Source organism: Melitaea cinxia, chromosome 3 (genome assembly GCF_905220565.1).
Source record: "Melitaea cinxia chromosome 3, ilMelCinx1.1, whole genome shotgun sequence".
Lineage (NCBI taxonomy): Eukaryota > Metazoa > Arthropoda > Insecta > Lepidoptera > Nymphalidae > Melitaea > Melitaea cinxia.
The window spans coordinates 20,232,998-20,258,897 of record NC_059396.1 but is presented as its reverse complement, the minus strand read 5'-3'; the positions used below and the strand labels follow the sequence as shown (position 1 = coordinate 20,258,897).

General features: G+C 40.1%; 1 protein-coding gene across 1 annotated transcript; it reads right to left on the bottom strand.

The window, feature by feature from the left end:
• Positions 1–3,646: 3,646 nt before the first annotated feature.
• On the bottom strand, positions 3,647–21,183 carry LOC123668491. Its single transcript, XM_045602227.1, has 10 exons — positions 21,093–21,183; positions 15,074–15,143; positions 9,300–9,358; positions 8,361–8,799; positions 7,616–8,249; positions 7,105–7,512; positions 6,287–6,559; positions 5,687–5,949; positions 4,369–5,580; positions 3,647–4,116 (listed from the first exon to the last, which is right to left on the bottom strand). The coding sequence occupies exons 1-10, from the start codon at positions 21,181–21,183 to the stop codon at positions 3,804–3,806; spliced, it is 3,762 nt and encodes a 1,253-aa protein (XP_045458183.1). The 3' UTR covers positions 3,647–3,803.
• Between the last annotated feature and the right edge of the window lie 4,717 nt (positions 21,184–25,900).

Below are 25,900 nucleotides of genomic sequence, written 5' to 3'. Positions count from 1 at the left end.
AGTAAAGAATATTACATACAAATATACATACATACAAGATACGCGCGAAAAACATAACCCTTCCTTGGCAGTCGGGTAAAAAAGACATGTGATTTCATAAACATAAACCTTATAAGCCGTGAATTCTAAAAAATATACTATTATTTAAACATCGATCAAAGGTACAACGAACTACAAGAACTTTTATATCATTTTACTGGCTGGTACGGAATCCTTCATGGGCGAGTCCGACTCGCACTTGGCCGCCTTTATTGTTTTAATCGAAAGTTGATGCTTGTCATGTGGTCCAATGTACATTCGATCGACATCTGATGACTACTTTTTGACTAACTTCAAATAATAATATTTTTTTACCTAAAATATTTGTTTTCCAATTAACTTTGTTTATGTATATTTGTTTACTTATAACCAAATTAGTTTATTTTTATTTTATGTGTATGCGTTAGTCACGGGCGAATAAAACAAAAGTTATTTATTTACATCTTAATAATATTATTATCGCTTACCTCTTTACTGCATCGCGCAGATCTACGAGCGATCATAATAATATGTCCGGCCACACTGACATGGCTCGTCGTTTCCCGCTAAAAATTCATGTCATCTTGATGCGAGTCAGTGACTCAATGCCCATAAAGTTTTAAGCAATTAAACTTTCAGTTTATTTTATAAAAAATAGCTCACTATATGACACGTAAGATAATTTATATACACTTGATTTCTTTTAAATCGTTCTAGTAGTTTTTAAAATTATCCATCGCAAATAAATAAAATTTCAAATCTATCCTCTTTAGTGTCGATTTGTCGAGTTACTAGAAATAGAATGAATATCGTAGTTTTGAGTGTATCGTGGTTGAGTGGCTAATCTAGTGCTAAAATGTTAAAGTTTGTCTATAAAATTGCCTGCTTCACGGTAAAAGAAACAAAAAGAAACCTGCATAGGTATATCGAGAGAAATTTTAATAAGTGCATATAGACATCAATCCGCAGTGGATAAGAGTGGCAAAAAAGCCTTCTCGCTAGTAGAAGGAAAAAATTTTAGCCTGCAATTGTTTATTAACAGCTGCGTACATAAATACAAATTAATCTATAAAATAATTACAAAAGAATTATTATTCATTGAATTGACTGCAAATGCTGCAAATAAATATCTCAAAATCGGTGTAAAAATGTATGCTCATTGGATTGTGCCTGGATTAGAAATCTGTAAAACTGTACTTGTAACTGTATTTGTGAAGTGTAACTTTTTTAATATTTTGAGCAGGGTTGATATGATAAATAGATATATTTTGTATCGAGTGAACACTCGATTCTACATAACGTACACTACTCGCCTAGTGCTATGACTGTAGATTGAAGGTGTCTGGTTTGACTTTAAAATTAGGAAAAGAAACGGTCGAAGCGGATTGGTTGAAATGAAAACACTGTCTTGGATTCGGTAAGTACCGAAAAGTGGGATTCGATAAATAGTCTCGTGTTATGCGTACGAGTACGTACGGTAAATAGAATTAGTAAAGTGAGTTCGGAAGTAGTTGAATATTCTACGCGATGCACGATGGCAAGTTTTAAGTTCCCGCAGCGCCATCTAGTTTTATTTAGTAGTAGTACTACTGTAAATATCACATAATACACTAAGGTTAAGATGTTTGCCTCCCTTTTTAGAAAAAAAAAACTCACATTTACTCTACATAAATTATATGTCATTTTATAGACAATTGCCTGCTCTAACGGCACCAACAACTTAAAAAAAATCATTATTTTGTTTTTGTAAATTAATTAATTATTAAAATTATATAAATAGATGTACAGTGAGACACAATACAGAAATGCTGGCATCTGACTTTAATTTTGAAACAACGTCAACATGATGGACGATAAATTTTTTGTTCTAATTATATTTCAAGTCAACTTACGTAAAATACTTTTTTGTAATTTTGTAAAGTAATAATTATTATACTTAATTAGTGTGAATTATTCGCATGGGTATAGCTAGTTTGTTTTGAAAGACATTTATTCTTACTATAACTGATTGAATATACATGCATAAAAAGACGTATGAAAAAAATTATTAGTTTTAATGCATTCAAACATTGAAGTATTATTTCGGGTATATTTTGATCTGTATATCGGTTATTGTATGTATATATATGATAGACAGTTAAAATTGTCGTTTGATGGTCTTGTAGCAAGATTTCATATGACATACTAGCTGACCCAGCCACGCGTTGCGGTGGCTCAGTAAAATTATAATTTATTAAAATATATGTAAATTTATATTAATCTAGAAATAGAAATACAGCGCCATCTACCGGATATCTGTGCAACTTAGAACAGCCATCTATTAGGATTATATAATAAAATATAGAATTAACCTATAAATACACACAAAGTCGTTTAACATTTAATTTGCGATAACAAATATTGAGATCAATAATTGAGATAAAAACGACCATATCTCCCAAGTTGGACCAAATACAGATGTACATATAGATACAGGTGTATACAAAATTTGATAAAAAGTGGTTCAGTAGTTTTGAAGTTTATCGCTAACATACATCGTGACACGAAATTTTTATATATATATAGATTTTTTTTTATGTCACTAGGTCGGCAAACAATCGTACGGCTCACCTGATAGTAAGCGATTACCGTAGCTTATAGACACCTGCAACACCAGAAGCATCGCAAGTGCGTTGCCGACCCACCCAATGCCCCCAGGAGCTCTGGTCACCTTACTCACCAACAGGAACACAATACTGCTTGAAAACAGTATTATTTAGCTGTGATCTTCTGTAAGGTCGAGGTACTACCCCAGTCGGGCTGCTCCATATTTTGAGTAGGAAATTCCTGCTGTGCCCTACCATAGATACCATAGATATAAAATGGCGATAAAAAAATTTAAGTTTAAATGGTATTCGAAGCTTAAGTTAGATTAAGTTTCTGTTTCATTACGAAGTGTCGTAGAGTGAAGGTTAACAGCCTCTGTTACGATCTCCAAATAGTGAAAGAATTATTGACCAGTCATCAGCAACATGTAACTTGTTATATTTTAAACGGACACAGGTCTGTCAAAACTTTTTCTGCTGCATGTATACAAAGGTATAAAAATGTATAAATAAAAATAACCAATTTAATAAGTTTACGTTTATATAAAACATATTTATTTTAAAAATATAAAATAGGTGTCATATCCCGACACATTTACGATTACACTCTCACGGTAGATAGGAATACGGTTAGATCAGGTATCACGGTTACGTACGTACACTGTACTAAATAAATAACAATGAGTTAACTTAAGCACTAAATATACACTACGAGCTATGAACTGACTAGAAAATATCGGAATGATACGGTATGTGAGGTACGAGCTTCGCAGCGAACCGACTCGCTCTCATTTGTGAACGAGACGTGCACTTGAATAAATATTCGACAAAACTTCAATAATATATGTATCACACTTTAAAAAAAATGTCACTCGAAGGCGAAAGGTTTGTCCATCGTTAAAGTACTAAAGGGGTCGTCCATTAATCACGTGAGGTTCGAAAGGGAGGGAAGGGGCTCGGAGAAACCGCACAATATATCACAAGAAGGGGGGGGGGGGTGGATAATGAGTCACCACGCGTATTTATTTATCGTATATCGCAACCTTGATGTCTGTCTGAAACACACTGCCTAATTTTTTGAAATTTAATCAGATTATACGTGTATGTATGAGACGGGGGAGTCCAGAACCTCATCACATATACCAGCGGATGGTTAGATGGTGGTTACCCCACGCAATTAACGGACGAGCCCACACGCGGTCAGGACAGGAAGGCGTCGTCCTCGCGCGGCGCGTCGGCGCTGAGGTAGGTGGTGTCGGTGGCCTGCGAGGCGGGCGCGGCCCACGAGGCGGGCGCGGCCCACGAGGCGGGCGCCGCCCACGACACCCAGCGCGCCTCGGCACGCTCGCGCGGCAGGCGCCACGGCGGCTCGTCGTCCAGCGGCAGCGAGTCCAGCGGCACGTCCAGGCACGGCGCCAGCAGGCGCGGCGCGTCCGCCAGGAACGCGGCCACCTCGCTCGCCGTCGGCCGCGCCTTGGAGTCGTGCTGCCAGCACGACTTGATCAGGCCCTCGCTGGAACGGATGGCGGTAGATGTTTTCATTCTTTGTTAGTCTTAAGCGTGTTCGATTTTGAAGTAGAAAAAAACATCATTACGAATTAATTAATGACGGTGGCATTTTAAGTAGTGTTTACGGTATATTATTTCAATAATTAGTAAAAGCTCGAAAACCGGCTCCACGAGTAGCTGATGTTCAAAGTATTCAAGTATCTTAACTACTGTGACAAATAAGAAGTGTGTAAAATAAGATATAGTTCAAACTCACAGTTGCGGTTTCAGTCCGATCGGAAGCTCGAGCGTCTGGCCCCCTTTCACTCTCGATAGGACTTCGCTATTACTGAGGCCTTGGAAGGGCAGGGATCCGAACGTGACTATCTCGTAGAGCAGTACGCCGAAGGACCAGACGTCCGACGCGGGAGAGAACACTCCGAGCGCGAGACTCTCCGGAGCCATCCATCGCACAGGAAGCATTCCCTTTCGGCTAAATCGATAGTAATCGTTCTCGAAGACCAGGCGGGTCATGCCGAAGTCGGCGAGTTTGACGACGCGGCGCGCGCTCACGAGGCAGTTCCGGGCGGCCACGTCGCGGTGCACGTAGCGCAGCTGCGCCAGGTACGACAGCGCGCGCGCCACGTCCAGCGCCATGGCCGTGAGGCGCCGCGCCGACACCTGCTCCTCCGCGTCCTCGCCCGCGCCGGGGCAGGCCAGGTGGCGCCGCGCCAGCAGGTAGTTCTTGAGGTCGCCGTGCAGCATGTACTCCATGACGGTGCACACCGGCTCCGTCTTGGTGATCACGGCGAGGAGGCGAACGACGTTTTTGTGATCGAAACGCTTCATGGCCTCCGCCTCCGATAAGAAATCTAATTTCTCCTCCGTGCTCGCACCCGCCTTTAGCGTCTTGACGGCCACGGCGGTCCACCCGCGATCCTCGGCCAGCAGGGCGTACCCACCGTAGACCGTCCCGAAAGCGCCCATGCCAAGTTTCCTGTTAATGACGACGCGCTCCCGGGGAATCTCCCAGCGATCGAGACCTATCGTCTTGGGCAACATCGAGTGGAGCCCTAGAGCCTCTAGACGGGAACGATACTTGCGTTCTGCGCGTCGCTTGCAATATATCGCAGTAGCCCCGAGTGCGGCTATCGCCAACGACAACAGCAATACTCCTAGGAGCACGAAGGCTGTGCGACAGCTAGTGTTAAAGAAATCGGCTATCGCCTGCAGGGCACACTGTTCCCCACCGTCGTCGGGCAAGCGACCGTTCGCAGTTCGCCAAACCAACAAGTCCTCCTGCAGCCGCAGCCGGCCGCGCTGCCAGCGGCCCACCTCGCGCCGCCGCCGCCCGTCCCACTGCAGCACGAGCAGCGGCGACGAGCGCGCGTACGCGGTGCCGTTGTCGTCGCCGCTGCCTGCCGCCACCCACTCGAATTGACCCGTTAATCCTTGAAATTCCATTCTTGTTACATTTGAAACCAAGGATCTGCAATGAAAAAATCTTTTTGCATAAGTTTATCCACTTTGTACTTTACCTCTCTTAAGGTTTAAATATTATCCACTTTACAAGTTAGAAGAAAATGCAAATTTACCTAACGAGACCGATATCGTGAAGGTTGTAAAGAGCTATAGGCCGGTCAGCAAACAGGCGCGCGAGCGCATTCGCCCACAACCGGAGACTATCGTACAGCAGCGCGGCGTGCGGACCGGGCCGCGAGCACGCCACGCCCAGGAAGCGGCACTGCTCGAACCAGCGCGCGCGCCACGCCTCCAGCGGCGTCACCTCACTAGCGCTTTCATTCCTCCTCATCGACGGCTCCTTGCTCGTGGTGTTTTGTACAACGATTTCGTTCTCCTGGAAATAAAAGTAGCGCAGGAGTGAAAATCAACACTGGCTGTAAATTTAACAAAATATATAAGAGATGCCATATAATTGAGGTAGTGCACAGCATTGAATATCCTGCTCAAAACCTGGTGTAGACCGGCTGGGGGTACCTCGAGTTTATAAAAGATCATAGCTAAATAATACTGCTTTCAGGCAGCGTCATGTTCGTGTGGTAAGGTGACCAGAGCTGCTTCTGGGGGATTTCGGCAACGCAATTGCGATGCTCGCTTTTGATATTACAATCGTCCATAAATTAAGAAGCAGTGTACGCTCGTCGAGTTAGTGGTATATAAAGAGCGCGGCTCACACTGTCGGCGTCCTCGAGCCACGGCAGCGCCCAGGCGGGCGCGACGCTGAGGTGGCCGTCCAGCATCTCGCGCAGCTGGTGCGGCGCGCAGCGCTCGCCGGCGCGCGCGCGCAGCGCGGCGGGCGCCAGCGCGGCGGGCAGCAGCCACACGGCGCCGGCGCGCGGCCGCAGCCCCGCCGCGCGCCCCGCGCACAGCGCCGCCCGCGCCGCGCGCGCGTCCTCCACGCACACGTACACCACGCGCCCGCCCGCCGCCGCCACGCGCTCCGCCCACTGCGGCAGGCCGCGCGCGTTAGCTTATGTGCGTCCCACCGCGACGTCGGATACATAGTGCCCTTTTCGTCGTTTAGGGCTTCCGACTGTCGATAGGAATCGACGGTTCGGTTTAGTAGATTTTGCGTGAAAGGATAGCAAAATTTCCTCCCGCTATCCAGTCCTACTTACACAGCTTTGTATTTATAAAACGTGTTTGATTTTCTAATGTTGCGAGTACGAAAATGAAATAATACACGCTTCGTTTAAACCGAAACGGTTCGCTTAAACCGAATATAAAAATCAACATATCAAAAATTTCGATCTAGCGGGTACATCGTTCCATAGCTTAATTGGCTAGAGCGCCGACACGGTCAATCGGAGACGCGAGTTCGATCCCCGCTGGAGCGGTCAATTTTTGATATGATATTTAAATATGTTTACAATTCCTAATGTGTGGGTAACACAAAAATAAAATCGTACATATTGAAATAATACATAATATCAAAACGAATAAATATAATCGCAAACTGAAATATAATGGGTATAAGATGGTCCCTATTTACCTTTTTAAATATTTCGGGATCATAATCCGGTCCATCGTCTGACAGCTCGGTGTGCACTACGATGTCCGCTTGAAGGCGGGCGGCGGCCAGAGCCGCGCGCGTGGCGGGCTCGCTGAGGACAGCGATGCGACGCCAGCCCAGCTGTGCCAGTAACGCGCCAAAAACGGACGCATGCATACGTGCGTCTCCGGCCGCTAGCAAAGCTAACGAGGCCGTCGGTAGCGCTTGCGGAGTGTACGCGATGGCAGGTAGTCGGAACTCGAGGCCCTGACGAGCCACGTCGCCAAACACAGAGCCGCAGGCGGGGCCCGCGACCGCCGACAGACTGTCGTATTCACCGGTGACGGGCGCGTCGTGCAGGTACTGAACGGCACGGGTGGCGTCGCAGTGGTCGTCGTAAGTTTCTGTCTAGAGGAACAACCCTTTATACTCGTGTCTTTCCAATAGAAGACATGTAAGTTTTATATCTTTACATATGAAAATAAAATAAAATAAATATTCATATTCTTACCTTAAATCTAATCGTGCCGGACCAATCTTTTTCGAGATCGGCTTCCGCGAGAGCCGCTGCGGCCGCCAGTGACGACGCGTCGTATGCTTCACGACGTGTCGTGTTCGGTAGAAGTACAGCGACGCGCACTTCGCGAATTACATTCGTCGCCGGGTGGGCGGAAATGAACCGCTCAGCTGCCAGCTTGTTGTCCGTGTCCGTAGCTAACTGAGAGATTTCATGTAGCTCCTTCGTGCTCAACCGAAGTTGCAACAGCGTCAACAGCGCTGCGCGAGAATGAGACAGGGCTCTAGCATTCACCAGTTTGATAAGTCGACGACTTTCAAAAGGACACTCATTATCATCGGTGTACGTATCGCAAGGCGGCGGACCGAGTGACGAGAGGAGATGGTGTGGGAGATCTCTGAGATCAATTCGTTCCGGGTCCCAGTCGCAGATCAACGCCCGGGGGCCGAGGGCCGTCGCTAAGGTAGGCAAATCGACCGCCGTCGGGTGGACACTTGCATATAAATGGTGGGAAAGTATCACATCGAATAATATACGCGCTTCTCCACGATTGCTGCTCAGCAACGTTGCACACTTTGTCTCAGGCGGGTCGCACCAGGCGGGTCGTAATACACGATCGGATTCGTCTCTGGAAACAAAAATAAACGAATTTTTAAATAATACAAAACTTATCGATAGTTATATATACATATATAACATGACGATTACATTACAAAAAAATGTGTCCGTAAATACTAACTTTGATAAGGTCTCGTTCACCCGAAACGTTCGGTTCCGAGCGGCCACCAGGTCGTCGGACGGTACATAGTAATGCCTCGCAAGATCCGAATCGGTGAAGTCCAGCAATGAGCGCGCCGGCGGGGCCGCGAGGCAGAGCCGGCGCACGGGCGGCGCCACGTCGCCCAGCTCGTCGAGGCCGGCCTCGTGCAGGCGCCAGGCGGCGGGCGCGCTGGCGGCGGGCGCGGCCAGCAGCGCCACGTGCAGCGCGCCGCGCGCCAGCGCCGTCAGCACGGCGTCCCGGCAGGCGCGGCTGTCGGCCGCGGCGCAGGCGGCGGGCGGCGCCACGGAGCGCGCGCGCTCGCCCACGGCGCGCAGGCGCAGCGCCGCCAGCTCCGCCAGCGCGCCGGCGCCCGGCACACTCGCCGTCACGCACAGCTCCGGCCCATCACTCAAGTCCGCTGACCGTAAAAGTAAAAAAAAAAATTGACGATTTCGCTACGAAATTCCGGGTAAAATCTTAACTGATCCTATATTAATATTGTAAATTGGATGACTATTATATTATAGCTTAAAAATATCGATCGTTTAGTTTGGAAACAGAAAAGTTAATCCTGCTCAAAATCTGGAGCTACCCTCATACAGAAGATCAAATTGTAATATTGTGTTGTTGAGGTGAGTAATTTGGAAAGAACTCTCGGGTGGTTCGAAGTTATGGTCAGACAGTGGCTTGCGTTGCTTTCGGTGTTGTAGGCTACGGTAACCGCTTACCATCGGGCGGGCCCTAACTCATAAGCTTGTTTACCGCCTTAGTCGTGTTTAAAGAAAAAGACGAAAGATCTAAAGTATTATATATATTTACTCTTGAACTTTTTCCAATCACGAAATATCAATACAAATTGTAGAACTACTGCTTCACGCTACACCAGACACTAACCGAACAGTTAACCACAACACTCACCGTTACTCAAGCTAGCTATCAGAACCAGCACGACGCAAGCGGTGTGCTTGCTGTAATATCTGGAAATAAAACAACTTTTTTTATCTGTTTCATTTGCCTCTTCTTAAATTACAGGACGTAATTTAGATTAATTAGTTATTGTCAAATGTTTTGTACAGCAATTTATAACATTGATACTTAGTAGGAGATTCGAACTAAGGATAAACTTCACCCATCTGCTTAATGGATAAAAATTATTTCATATTTATTTTAGTATAACAAAAAAAAAAATCGCGAAAGGGTTGAGTAAAAATGGCCAGGCCATATTTAATTAAAAACTCATATAATTTATGGCGTTTGATGGTATGGAGGTAGTGGTGGTTATAATTAGATTACTCACCACCACTGTATATATTATGATTAAAATTCAGAAGGGGTGTGTATTTTCGGTGTAGGTACCTTTATGCAAGCCGGGTCGGCGTACACAGAAAAGAAAGTCCATACAGCACTAAGAGATAATTTAATACACAACACAATAGATTAGAGAACATCGAATGACACACTAACAATTGTCACGGTTCCCCTGGTCTAATAAGGACGTAAATGAAACGAGGGTACCATGAATAAAAAAAAATATTATATTATTCAACCCGGTGAGGTAGATAAAAAAATGTATATGGGCGGGGTTGAGCACTTAATTCACACAAGCTCTAATGCAGTTCGGCTCAGGTACTCTCCTGTCTCGCCGTGCAGGTGATAGTCCCGGGAGTCGCGTGGCAAGATTCCGCTATCGACCGGAGACGGCAGGAACTAGTGTTGCCCAAATTCAGTCTTGGTCTTGCAGTCTTGGTCTTGTTCTTGCGTTTTTGCAAGACCAAGACCAAGAACAAGACCGCGTATTTTTAGCAAGACCAAGACCAAGACTGACCGTGCAAGACTTGAGCAAGAACAAGACATAGCCTGCAAGACTCTTGCGTCTTGCAGCTAGGACTTAGCGCTATTTCACTGAGTAGTTAGGTGTGACAGTTCGGTGTATAGGTAGGTACGCTTAGGAATTCTATGAGACGCAAAAAACTGTATCAAAGAATATGAAAAACTGGACCTATGCGCATTACGACTAATACCATAAACATAGCGAATAAAAAAATATCTATTAAAATCAAACTGAGTGCATGCATAGTTATGTTTTAACCATCGGCACTTTGATAATGCGGCATCAAAGGTTTTGTACTTACTTCTCAAAGAAATTTGCCGCTTGAGCGGGCATTGACATATTGTGCAGTTCTGTCACCGAATTAAATGATTTTCAAATCACAGCTAATGAATGGCAGGTACTCGAAAAATTACATAAATTTCTAATAAACTTTAAACTTTTAAGTACAAAACTTGGTGGAGACAAATATGTTACATTACCGCTAGTCATTGTATCATTCAATCTCTTGCTAGATAAAATTGAATCCATGGTAAAACAGTTAGATGAGAAACCTAATCGATCTGAAGTGGATGAAAGGCTCATTCTAGCTTTCCAAGCAGCTCGAGACAAAATGCTTAAACATTACAAGAAGAGCAACTGGATTTATTGTACTTCTTTAATTTTAGACCCAAGGCATAAGGCTCAGACTTTTGACCTGACAATGTGGGGGAAGCAACTTAAAACAGAAAGTCTGCGCAAGTTCAATGAACTTTATGAAGAATACAAAAGTCTACACTCACTGAACAAATCTCTGGAATTACCAGAAAAAGAAAATAAGGTATGTGATGAAGATGAAGACGTAATAGACTTTGATAAACTCTATGAATGTCCCTCGACGTCATCTGGATCTTGTCTTCAAGGCTTAGTGATAGACGAGTTGGAGGAGTACCTGAGAAAACCAAGAACTGCCAGCTCGGAAGACATTTTAGATTGGTGGAGGACGCATGAGACAGAGTATCCGATTTTATCGAAAATGGCCCGTGATTTTCTCTCAATACCTGCAACTTCAGTACCTGCTGAGAGGTTATTTTCTAAAGCATCATTAGTAATTAGAAAACATAGAAATAGGTTAAGTGATGAGTCAGCCAGATGGTTACTTTGTATTAATTCTTGGTCAAAAAAATTGATATAAAGTATCATAACCTAATGATAAAGCTGTTGATTTGTGTTGTATTTTATTTTTTATTCAAATAAATGATAAATCGTAAAACTCTTTTATTAAATTTCTTATAAGTTGAGGGTTCAATCTCTTTCTAGACAGATAAGTATTGTTCTTTAAAATACAGTCAAGTTATTGTAATTAATTTGTTTTTTTACATGTTTTAGCAAATGTAAGCTTATAAATCATAAATATTTATTAAGAAACAGTTACTTCCATGGAAAACGACATATAGGTCAGTCGATTTTTCGAATTTCTTATCAAATCTTCAGTTATTTATTAATCTGCTTGATCTTTACTATGGCTATGTTAATTCAAGCTCACAATGTTCCAATTCTAATACGTTTTTCTAAGATTTAAAGTAAACTTTAATAAATAGTAATAGACTAATAGGTAATTGCAAGACTTGCAAGACTCTTGCTGCAAGACCAAGACCAAGACCAAGACTGGGAGCGCAAGACCAAGACCAAGACCAAGACCAGGTGTATTGGCGCAAGACCAAGACCAAGACTGGCTAAGTCTCGTCTTGTTCTTGCATTTGGGCAACACTAGCAGGAACGGGTAATTCAAAACCCGGCGGAGAGCACTCTCCTTTTTGGGTGAAAGGGTTGGATGAAAACGTTCAAATTGGTGACCCAAACGTCGAACCCCGGAACGCGCCATCAAAATGTAACAATAAGCGTTCCAGCACTATTTGCAAACATCCACGGCACTGCGTTATAAAATAAAGCACCTAAATTGTAGCAGTAGTGCCGTGGAATCATAAAGCCAGAAGCGGAGAGTAATATTTTTAAAAAGAAGGTTAACTGATAATGAAATTTACAATTTTTAAAAAAAAATTAAATATGAGGGTAGAATTTGAAAGATGATGATATCAAAAAAAAAAATTAAATGAGGTTTATGCTACTGAATACAAATATTAGATTTTACATTAGGCATGATTACTTGCATTAAAACTACATAAATTGCCTGCGATATAAAAATACCACTTACCCAGTTTGGAGGCGATAAACACTGACACTATAATTATATTTGTTTAATCGAGACAACGCTAAGTAAGGATCACAATAATTTTAGAGATTACGGTTACGATGCCTAAATATATAATTATTCGACAGCGTATTAGAGACCGTAATAAAAAATGTGATGTGCGTTAACTAATTTCTCAAAACAAAATTCAAAAAATAAATGACGCGGCGGCGACCAGTGCTGCCGTTTTTATAACCCGAGACAAAAGATTCATTTGAATTTTTGAAAAGATAAAATGTTGCCCGCGCGAATATATAGATGCCAGTTGATGAATTTATATTATTTGTTTGTAGAAAAAAAATAATTTATGATAAAATTGTGTTTTATAATTTACTGTAGATTTTCATGCGATTTAATTATAATAAATTAATTGTGTTTTTTTTTTTAAAGAAAAATCATTTCACGTATTTAAAATATTAAATTTAAGCATATTTTAATTTATTAGTATAAATAATATACGTATAACGTTACAAAATTCACACTTATTTAGCACTTAGATATTAAATAAATAACAAGCGAAGATAGATCGTAAACGAGACGTAAGCACAATGTCGATGTCGGTAGATTTGAAAAACAATCGGTCGGTAACGAAGTTAAATAATAGGCCGAGTCCATTTACATCGTACGATATTTAAATTTTATAATATCATTTCATTTTATTTTCTACTTTAATGAAATATAATGTATGTATATATACATAAATTATATTATATATGTGTGTGACATATATATTATTTATGTAAACTACGGGGGGTTCTCCGCAAATTATTTTTATTTAAACATTCACCCACGAGTTTAAAGATTAAATTTAATACCTACCGACGGTATGTAGCTTTTGGGAAATGCAAACTTTTGGTTGTCTATTATTTTCCTGACATAACTACTGGGTGGCAGGTATAAAAAATAAACACTTTACATTCAACGGACCCCAGTAGGATTTCCTCCTGTGTTGGTGGGTCTGGAAACACAATATACAAGCGCAAACACCCAGAGCAGGACAAACAATCAATATGGCCAATACAAATGTTTCTAGTGAGCGGGATCGAGCCCGCGACCGCCAGCGCAAGAGCCAGTGCCGTGACCGCTGCGCCGACGCGTCGTCTATTACTTTCACCCACATGTTTAATAAAAAAGTTTCACATTAAAATGAGCGCTGTTTCATTGAGAATACGACGACATAGGGTTGTCTGCTAAAAGTCTGGATTAAATGGCGAGTGCCGTATATAATATAGCTTGGCCAGGAACTTTGCAGCAAAGTCTTTCAAGATTTATCTTTAATCCACTTAGCAGATGGCTGAACATGTTTTAGTTCAACTAGTTAGACCATGAAAATTGAGTTTATAGAAAGAAAATATGATATACATATTCTGAACAGATTTCTACAAAATCGTCTTATTTTTAAGTCATAGACATTCGAAAAAAACCCTGGTAGCCCTTCTAACTTAATGTGGTGGTAGCAACAAATAATTTTTGTCACATGTTCTGCTGCGCAATTTAATCTCGCTTTTAAAACAAATTAGTGCGAAAGAGCAATTAAACGGGGCCCACGAAAATTGTTTTAATGGACAGCTACTAATAGTATTAAGCGTTACGTTCGTTAATTGCAGACACACAAAAATTATCCAGAAATTAATGAATTTTTATTGTATTTTAATAACTAGGTCGGCAAACAAGCATACCTGGGGTCACCTGATGGTACGTCATTACCGTAGCTTATAGACGTATGCAACGCCAGAAGCATCGAAAGCGCGTTGCCGACCTAATCCCCAATCCGCCAGGAGCTCCGGTCACCTTACTCACCAACAGGAACACAACACTGCTTGAAAACAGTATTATTTAGCTGTGATCTTAGTAGTGTTAGTGTGCCTTAAATTTTTTAACTATTTAGTTGCAGTCTCGATTGATAATAGAGTACTGTCTCTCTCCGACCAGATTTCCTGATTGATTTCCGGACCGGATTTTTGATTAATTTTTGGGGGGTAAGCTGATGAAGGCGTGACGAGAGCGTTACGATAAGTGTGATCACCACACGTTTCTTTTTTTGTAAAAAGTATATTGAAAGTTTGAGAATATTATCATTAAATGCAGGTATAACCTGATGCTGTGTGGCTACGACACCAAGGAAGAATATAGCCCCCCCTCTCTTTCCGTGGGTGTCGTAAGAAGCGACTAAGGGATAACACTGCCACCTTGGAACTTAAGAAGCCGACCGATGGCGGGATAACCATCTAACCGCTGGTTTTGAAACACACAGACCGAAGACGGGCAGCAGCGTCTTAGGTGCGACAAAGCCAGCCTGCGGTCACCAACCCTCCTGCCCAGCGTGGTGACTATGGGCAACACACGTGAGTTCACGCATTTTTGGCGCGAACTTGTGGAGGCCTATGTCCAGCAGTGGACTGCAATAGGATGGAATGATGATGTCCTAATTAAATTTTGTTAATCAAGCATCGTGTAAGAAATTTCTAGACAAACATTAAAATTGCATTCGCGTGTTCAACGAGAAATAAATACACATGATATCTTATTATTGCCCCTTCTTTGTATCGACTTCCCCTTTACGCGGCTTACGTGATTAATGAACAGTCCCTAAGAGATCCCTCCATTTGTGAGTCGGTCACTCAATATACAGACCTCATGGTAGCGGGGCTCGCGCGGCGGCCGTCAAGCGACGCGCGCTCGCCGCTGGCGCCGCGCCTGCGACCTGCGCACAGAACATTTCCGTTACATATTACTGTATAAAAATATGCAAACACTTTTATCGCAAGACACTTCGCATCTTTAGACACAAAAACTACCAAATTCATCCGTTCGCCCGCATACTTTCACAAACTTTCCCACTTCGTATTATATACATTATATATATGCTTATACATTTTTATAATTTTATGTAATAATTATGTTTAGATAAGAAAACTGTAAAAATGATTATTGCGTAAATAGTACACGTAAAGCGTTAATAAATATTTTAGCAGCTGTTTCAAAATTTTGTTCTGAGTAAGTCGTTTGCTCTGCGTCACCGTGTAAATCCTTTGTTCTTGAAACAATTAGAAAGTTAAACAATAGTATGTGGTACTACTACGCTTTATTTTTTATTTGTTTTAAACAAAATTTTAAGCTATATTTTGCATAATTATGATTTTTAACACTCAAAAATTTAAAATTAATGCTTTATTAATACTTTTTAACCAACTTCCAAAAAAAGAGAAGGTTCTCTATTCGACTGTACTGTTTTTTTTTTATGTATAACGCCTCAGCCTGTAATATCCCACTAGTGGGCATAGGTCTCTTTTCTCATGTTGGGGAAGGTTCAGAACTTAATCCACCACGCTGCTCCCATGCGGGTTGGCGGATATATTCCCTACTATGAGTAACGATCGCTATCAGGTGTACATGATAACAACCGGAAACGACGGTTCAACGTGCTCTCCGAGGCACGGTGGGGAGTCCCACAAAGACTGCACAAACACCCAGACCACGGCAAACACCTGTATGGCCAATAAAAATGTTTGTCATGTGCAGGGATCGAATCCGCAACCGCCAGCGCAACAGGTACAATCCATGACTGTGACCGCTGCGCCAACGCGGCGTTTATTTACGTTACTTCAGAACTTTTGGCTGGGTCGACCGATTTCGATGATTTCTTTTTTTTAAACGACTTCCAAAAAAGGAGGAGGTTCTCAATTCGACTGTATTTTTTTTATGTACATCTAGTAGAAAGTTATAATATGTATAATACAACGTAGGTCGACGAAAAAAGCATCAAGTAAAAATGCATTATTAGATATAACTCGAAAAGTAGTTGTTAGATCTCAAATAAATTTTATCGAGATCTGATTGACGCACACCACCTTTCGATTAAAAAAAAATTGTCAAAATCGGTCCACCCGGTCAAAAGTTCTGATATAACATACATAAAAAAAAATACACTCGAATTGAGAACCTCCTCCTTTTTTGGAAGTCGGTTAAAATGTCCTAAAACGGCGGTCTATCGAAATATTTACGACAACTCGTATCGCTGCATCACTCGGGCCAGATTGTGTTGATTAACGTGTTTTATCAATATTTATTTAATTATTTAAAAGCTTTTTGTATTGTTAACGCTTGCCGGCCTCACAGTAGCCTAATTAACGTTTAAATAATTGACTAAAGCATATTTTGTAAAATGATTACGTCGTTTGGTTTAAACTTTGAGCGTCTGTTCTGGTGTAGTGGTGTGATAGTCATATTGTCGCCGATCGTCACAATCGGAGTTACAATAGGAATGGACAAACGTAGCCCATAGGAACAGGACACGTGTCCAAATAAATATTTGTATCTGGTTTGGATGATCTGTACCTCAGAGAGCACATAAGGTGTTAGTTCCGCTTGTTACCATAAATAGTTGTCAATCTCAATAATCTAAGTAGGGAAAGGATAAGACAGTTCACATTGGAGCGAAGTTGCACATTAAGATCCCAAACATCATGCATGAATTTTATATTTCTACTGGTAATTCTAATGAAACATTGAAAGTATAATTCTGTGAAATGAAATATAATATAGTTCATATATCATATAGGTACTCATAGTTATGAGAAGTATTGACAAAGGGATCTCGATTAATGTTTCTGACTTCTCAAAATGTAACGAGAAAAATTTGTGATTCCGAGTTTCCGACTGCGAAAAGTAATCGTCTCCTTTATGGGGTATGGTATTCGCATGTACCTATAATAAAACCCCACAAACAGTGGATCAATTATCTCGACATAAAGTGTTTATTAAAAATAAATTAATAGATAAAACATTCGGTGCAAGATGATAAAGATGTGTGGACTTAGTGACACTGTATTTCATGCAACATGTACTAATTTAGTACTAAAACACAGTTAAATATTATTTTCAAAAGGGTAACTGTGGAGTTTCTTGCCGATTCTCCACTGCAGAATCTCAACCCGAATCGGTGTTAACTTCACTAAAAATAATAATCACTTTTTATATTTTATTTTTTGTTATGTTTTTTATTCTTTTATAAGTCAAGTTATACGCTTTTATAATAAAATCTCACAAATGATTTTAAAACTACGTAATCTCTATCTTATCTTCTGTTTACCTGATGTACAAAATATTTGTATTACCACACAGATATTTACCGTTGTTTAGATGTTTGTATATGAGTTGACGATGTGTCGGGTCCACAGCACGGGTCTTTCAATCCGCTGGAAAAGATTAAGTGAGAATCGCTTCTCTACTGTATTTAAAGATGAGTTTTCTATTTGTACTTATATTTGGGGATAATGATTATTATCGTGTACTTATGGTAACAACTGTTACAGGAAGAAGCAACCGAACTAGAACCGAATGTAACAATCAACTGTGAGAGCGATAGCCACTATAATTTGTAACCGCTGATCCAGAGCGGACCTCATTCGAATCAAAAACAAATGCTATTAGTCAAAATGCTATTAGTGCGCTTAAAACTCTAAGCCTCCAGTCTGCCTCAGTGTTTTGTATCCAGGTCGGACAGCGTAGCTTTCCAATCACGCGAGGCAGTGATTACTGATACTGCTAGTGGAATGCCGCGAGGTGCGGTGCTTGTAACGGACTCACTCGCCTCTCTGACACGCTTCATCTGCACGGTTTTACTAATGTTAGTCAAATTACCATTACACGAACGAATTATAAACACCCGATGTTAGAGATGTATAAAAAAACCGTATATGGTCTTCGCGTCACAAAATCTTTAGAAGAGCTGTAGGAAACAAAACAATTCGTTTTAGAATTTTCTTTTGTCTGTCTCTCAGCTTGTCCGTATATTTTTTTGTTTCAAGCAAAAGTTGCTACAAAAATGAGTACAATTCGTTTGGTTTTTAATAAATTTTGAGGTGGGAAATTAACACAATCATTGAAATCAGACCACAAAGAGCTTAAGCCATATAATTGCAAACAATAGAGAGGGTCACGCCCAATTCTAAATCGTAACTTTTTTCTTCTTCTGAAATATTGTTTCGATTTTTTTTAAAATATTCCTCTAAAATTATTATCTCCTTTTACATAAAAAAATATTTGCTAATAACAGTCTAAATCTATACAAATAAATAAAATGGGAATGTCTGCTTGTAATATTATAATTGAGTTTGCTCGCAAACGAAAAAAAAAAACGACTTCAATTACATCGACGAGTAATACAACGTAGATCGACGAAAATATAGTCAAGTAACAACGCATTATCAAAGATTACTCAAAAAGTAGTTGTCAGATCTCAATAAAATTTGAATGTGACCACATGATAAACTTCGGCTTTCGATTAAATTAAAAATCATTAAAATCGGTAAACCTAATAAAAAGTTATTGCGGATTTTCAAGAAGTTCCTTCGATTTCTCTGGGATCCCATCATCAGATCCTGGTTTCCCTATCATGTAATAAACTAGGGAAATCTCCTTTCCAACAAAAAAAGAATTATCAAGATCCGTACATCCAGTAGAAAGTTATGCGGTATAATACAACGTAGGTCGACGAAAAAAGCGTCAAGTAAAAACGCATTATTAGATATAACTCGAAAAGTAGTTGTTAGATCTCAAATAAATTTAAATGGGACCAATTGGCACACACCACCTTTCGATTAAAAGAAAATTTGTCGAAATCGCTCCACCGAGTCAAAAGTTCTGATGTAACATACATAAAAAAAAATACAGTCGAATTGAGAACCTCCTCCTTTTTTGGAAGTCGGTTAAAAATAGAGGGTACTTATAACAAAATTACATTTTTTCGGCTAATCTCTGAAACGCCTGGATCGATTTTGATGGGCCTTTCACTGGCAGATAGCTGATGTAATAAGGAGTAGCTTAGGCTACTTTTATTTTACAAACTTTTTTTATTTTATAACTGCGAACTGAACATTAAATATTTTGTTAAATTCCACGCGGACGAAGTCGCGGGCACCGCTACTATGTACATATATTAATATTTATTTGACATTTAGTATATTCGATTAGCCTTTGTACGTTTTTGATAATATGCTTGGAAAAAGTTTATCACATTAGCCCGAGTAGAAATTTTTTCGTCTTCCTTAGAAGGACTGGATCGGGCATGCCTGATCTGGACCGGATAAGGTATGTAATGCAGAAGATATGTCTGGACCTGATCAGGTTAAGATGAGATTTTCTGATCGGGTCCAAATCAGGAAATCTCATCTCATCCTGATCAGCCGGTTCGGTCCGGTCCTTTTGAAAAACACGAATGTATATTCTTGATAAAATTGTTTAGTAAAAAAAGCGAATTGATATTATAAATATGTTACTTAACATTATTTATTTCCGTTTATTTTTGCCAATGTATTATTTATTTACGTGTTTACTTTAAATGTCAATTATTTTTATTTATTTTTATATTATTAATTTACTATTGTTATTAATTAAATTTTATTTACTAAGTTCTAATAATTAACTACTAATTAACTACTTTTTACTACTTACGACGTCTCCACTGTGTCGAAATGGACTCCCTGCTAGACTGTCCTAATAACTGTATATACATTTATACTAAGTGCGCTTAAAAACATTGATAGCGCGATTCAGGCTCAGTTCACGTAATTTCTTTCAGGCTATCCTGACCTAGACCGGACCGAGTCCTGATCCAGTATGCCTTACCATACTTGATAATATTTTACATCAGGCTATCCTGATCTGGACCGGGCCGGGTCCTGATCCAATATGCCTTACCATACTTGATAATATTTTACATCAGGCTATCCTGATCTGGACCGGACCGAGTCCTGATCCAGTATGTCTTACCATACTTGATAATATTTTACATCAGGCTATCCTGATCTGGACCGGACTGAGTCCTGATCCAGTATGCCTTACCATACTTGATAATATTTTACATCAGGCTATCCTGATCTGGACCGGACCGAGTCCTGATCCAGTATGCCTTACCATACTTAATAATATTTTACATCAGGCTATCCTGATCTGGACCGGACCGAGTCCTGATCCAGTATGCCTTACCATACTTGATAATATTTTACATCAGGATATCCTGATCTGGACCGGGCCGGGTCCTGATAGACCTTGCCGGATCTGGCATGCCTCATTCTATCCTGATCCGGTCCAGATACATGATCTGGTTGAGCCTGACCTTTTTTCTAGTCGGGAGGACGTTCTTTGTATCTAGACGCGTATCTAGTGCTTAATAAAGGTAAATCTTACAACCTATCTAAGATCCCATGGTCTACTAGCTATGTTGTCACAGATTACCAACTGACGTGGTTTCGGTCCATCATCACCTCTACCTACACGCGTATTGTGGGTAAAAAGAACAATTAAAACTTATAAACAACATGTTAATACAAAGTTCAAAACAATTGAATTGAATAATGTGAAAATATTAAAAGTGTATATAATTATTCCTTTGTGTTCACCTTCGACGTACATTTCAAAAGAATGTTCGACGCTCCGAGCTCTACAATAACAGTAGGTACAATTAAAGAGTCGTAAATAAAAATATTATTTTAGCCGCGCAATAACGACTTTGAAGCGAGTGATTATTTATTTGAGCGATAACTAGTACGCAATATTGTTTACATAGCTATTAATATAGCTTTAAAATCCGTTGGCATTAAGTTGTGTATCATCTCCGCGAGTCGCGACCAATATAACACACATTACGTACTAGGTTGTTCTGCACCCGCGTACTGACACGGCACGTACTTTGAAAATTTACCGTCACTTCCGTTACCGTGGAACGCTTTCGTATTTATCATTTTATTTTCATATTTTATTACTTTGAAAACAGTTTGTCATGTCATTTAACATGTTATAGTAAAGATTATTTGTTAGTAATATTTCCAACAAAATTAGTAGTTGATTGAAACACTATCAGTTCTGACAGTTCTGTCTGTCTATAGGAGATATTTTGTACAATTTTATACGATCTTTTTGACATTAATTTTTAAAAGTCTTGTTGTCGTAGTTAAAAATTTCGGTGATGTTTATCTCGCCACAAGTCGTAACTGACCTACACGACGCGGTCGTTAGCTCACAACACGTAGGAGCAGTTCGCACGGAGCGCAGCGCGCTAATCTACATAAGTTCATACTTACATAGAAGTAACTTATTTCTCTTTGTCTTCTGTTACCACATGTATCTAAATATAAAATAATATAATTAAATAACATATTTAAATTTCTAGCTGGGCTTCAGTTTGCGCAATGCGAGATTTCATTGGCTTTGTAATTTCGGAATAAAGCGCCTTAGTTCAGAACTTTTAACTTTGTGTGTAATACGTACTCATATCATTGGAAGCTAAAGAGTGAGAAATTGATTTCTCAACTCAATACATTTTTTTTTAAATTATTTTACAATTGTTATACAGATTTTGTACGATTTGTTAATTTTGTTTAAATATCAATACATACATACTGAACTATAGTCAACTACGTAGTTGCCGCAGGTAGTTTTTGTCTAACAGAAGCCTATTTACGTCGCATGCGAATGTCACACAAAGAAATGGTGTTTGGTTAAATCAAAATAACTGAGTAGTTAATATATTCATCTCCTGCAATTAACAAACACCGATATGATTTGATAACAGGTTCATTATTTTCGTGTTATATTTTCCATGTTTAAGCGTTTGTTTGAATCGAAAACATAAACCTAACGTACGTGTTTGTTTGGAGATTGTGTTTTTCGTTTCACTGAGACTCAGTAGCTCAGTACCCGTCCCTCTGCGTGGTGTTTAGGTATCTGGTTGACACTGCGTGACATTTGAGGCACTAAATCGATAAATTTATTAACATGATTCGTCACCTAAAGAAAGCAAATTCGTGGATTATAAAGTCATTCACGGTCGTGATCATCACTCGGCACATGTGTCAGCACAGCGCCGGCCACTTTGCACCACGGAATCACTTTGAGTTTCACCAGCCACATTTAAAAAGTCAAGGCAGTAAAGTCCAGTTAGTGATAGAAGATAGTCACTCGGATTCTTCGCAGCCGTGTCGCACAGTGAGGGTGAGCTTTACGTGCTGTTCGACCTTCGCCGTGAGACTTGAACTTGATCCGTTCGAATGTGACTGCGATAACGCTGGGACGGCCCGACACGGTCGCGCGATCGGGGACAGTCGGACACGGTCAGTCGCTGCGAAACGAGTCGTTCTGCGCGCTGTCAGCGCGGCACTGAGCGCTGCGCGCGACCTCGCCCTCCACCCGCGCCGACACTCATACGACAACAACATAACGACGCACTACGAGATCTGATTAATTATATTTATAATTGTATCGGATCTATCGAGAGCGGTCGGGGCGCCGGGAGGCCGCCGGGCGCGCGCCCTGTCTGCTCCCGCGCAGTACCGTTGGGGACCCTCACATTAACTACGACTAGTCTAATTTAAGCAATAAAATAACAATGATGCGGATGATGGAAACGTTTTGAAAACTATTTTAGACAAAACTCTATTTTTTTTTTTAAATAACTGGAATATACTCGTCTGGAATGTCTCGTGTGTCGGGTGTTCGAAAACACGCAATACGCTAGCACAAATACTCAGACCATCGGAAATATCTGTGTGGCTAATACAAATGTGCATGTGCGGGGATTTTACCCGCAATCGCCAGCGCAACAGCAATAATCCAGTGCTGAAACCGTTGCGCTAACGCATAGCCAAAGCGGACCGAAGGTAATAAATGTAGCTGTCAACTTGTTCGTCACAAAGCTGATCATAGATGTTCCCATACTTAATGCGTTTCTACTCCAGAGCTATAATGAAGTAGTGGTTGTAGCAGAGGCTCGAGCGGCACCCTACGAATTGATAAAAAATCAACATGAACAGGAAATCCGCTTCGTTTCAACTTAATTACATAAAAAAAATATGTTAATTTGTCAAATGTTTTAGAGAGGTTCGTAAATAGTACCACTTTAAGATTATGAGTTGTTACGCTTCCGTTCACTCAAAATACGAGAATGCTTATTTACATTATCATATTTAAGTAATAATTTATCTAATTAATGAAATTAATTGTTTTATTTAGGGAGCTATAATTTGTTCTAAGAAGGTAATTTGTCTGCGCCACCGCTAGCTGTAAATAACGCGTTCTGTTCAAAGCTTATTTTAACGATTACTTTAAAGTATTTAAAACCATAAGTATTGGAAACAGTAGTTTTAAAACAATTAAAATAACAGCTAACAATCGAATAAAATATTCTATATTTGTTAATAACAAAATTTCCGATTTTTCTTACTTTTGCGGGTAGCCTAACCAATTTAATCACCGCCATCTGTCGCGGTCGGGTTGAAACTTATTTCGCGAATAATTATGTTTAGATTGCATATTTATAAGGTGAATCAAGTCTCACGACTTGGTTTTTTTTCTCAAGAGCTCCTGGGGTTGGCTCTAAAAGAGAATTTACAGCAAATCATCAATCACTATGAAGTAATTAGTTGTTGTTCGTCTGCTACATAATTATAGCGGCTCAGGTAGATTGTTTATTTTATCTTCAAGAGACCGTCATGGATTCTAAGTATATAATGTATAATTGTGTTTGCTCGAAAACGAAAAAAAAAACCGAATCCGATTACATCGACAAGTAATACAACGTAGGTCAACGAAAAAATAGTCAAGTAAATTACATATTATTAGAAATAGCTCGATAAGTATCGTAGTAGATCTCAAAGAAATTCAAATGGGACCACATCACACGCACTAACTTTTGATTTAAAAAAAACATCGAAATCGGTCGACGCAGAAATTTTGTTCTGAGATAACATAAAAACACAAATAAATAATTGTGTTTGCTCGCAAACGAAAAAAAAACCGACTTCAATTACATCGACGAGTAATACAACGCAGATTGACGAAAAAATAGTCAAGTAACAACGCATTATCAAAGATTACTCAAAAAGTAGTTATCAGATCTCGATGAAATTTAAATGTGACTACATGATAATCATCGGCTTTCGATTAAATTAAAAATCATCAAAATCGGTACACCTAATAAAAAGTTATTGCGGATTTTCAAGAAGTTCCCTCGATTTCTCTGGAATCCCATCATCAGATCTTGGTTTCCTTATCATGGTACTAAACTAGGGATATCTTCTTTCCAACAAAAAAGAATTATCAAAATCGGTACACCTAGTAAAAAGTTATTGCGGATTTTCAAGAGTTTCCCTCGATTTCTCTATGATTCCATCATCAGATCCTGGTTTCCTTATCATGGTACTAAACTTGGGATATCTCCTTTCCAACAAAAAAAAGAATTATCAAAATCGGTACATCCAGTAGAAAGTTATGCGGTATAATAACAACGTAGGTCGACGATAAAAGCGTCAAGTAAAAACGCATTATTAGATATAGCTCGAAAAGTAGTTGTTAGATCGCAAATAAATTTAAATGGGACCAATTGGCACACACCACCTTTCGATTAAAAGAAAATTTGTCGAAATCGGTCCACCCAGTCAAAAGTTCTGATGTAACATACATAAAAAAAAAAAAAAAATACAGTCGAATTGAGAACCTCCTCCTTTTTTGGAAGTCGGTTAAAAATACAGTCGAATCGAGAACTTGCTTCTTTTTTGGAAGTCAGTTAAAAAGCTAAAAACCAAAAGAGACCCATTATTTATAAGTCGTCAAAATAAATTGCTGTATCGCGCTAAGCTCTCAGAAGACATCGACTCTATTCGTGTCGTTCTTGTTTACAAAGCTACGATATTTTTAATCATTATTGTTTTTTTGCTGTACTCAATATTAAAATCAAAATAAAATTAATAGTTTTGTAGTCGTTAGCTGTGTGGTTACGGCAGTAAAAAATATAGGCACCTTCTCTCTTCCCGTGGCTGTCATAAGAGGCGATTAAGGGATAACATAGTTCCACTACCACCTTGGAACTTAAAAAGCCGACCGAGGGCGGAATAACCATCCCCCTGCTGGCTTTGAAATACACAGACCGAAGACGGACAGTAGCGTCTTCGGTGCGACAAAGACAGCCCTGCGGTCACGAACCCGCCTGGCCAGAGTGATAACTATGGGCAACACACATGAGTTCACGCCATTTTTGGCGCGACATTGTGGAGGCCTATGTCCAGCAGTGGACTGCGATTGACTGAAGTGATTGTAGTCGTAATGTGAGGTTCATAAAGAAGACAGAGCAACTACAATTGCTAAGATAGAGATGAGTGAGTATATGAGTCGACAATTTGTTTTGTTGAGGTGGTGAATCTGCTGGTACCGCAACGCTTCTCCGAATCACTTTATATAGATATATATAAGAAAACAAATTGGTACTTATTAATATTTATCACTTTCTATCATCTATGTAACGTATATAATTACGAGCGTGTTGTTGTAATCACTGACGTCAATTGTAGCTACATACATTAATGAGATCAATTGGCTAGATCAAATGAATTATTGGCTAGATTACTTTATTTCCAATGATAGTTTGCATGTGACTATTAGCGCCGGATACTTACGGCTCATTACAGA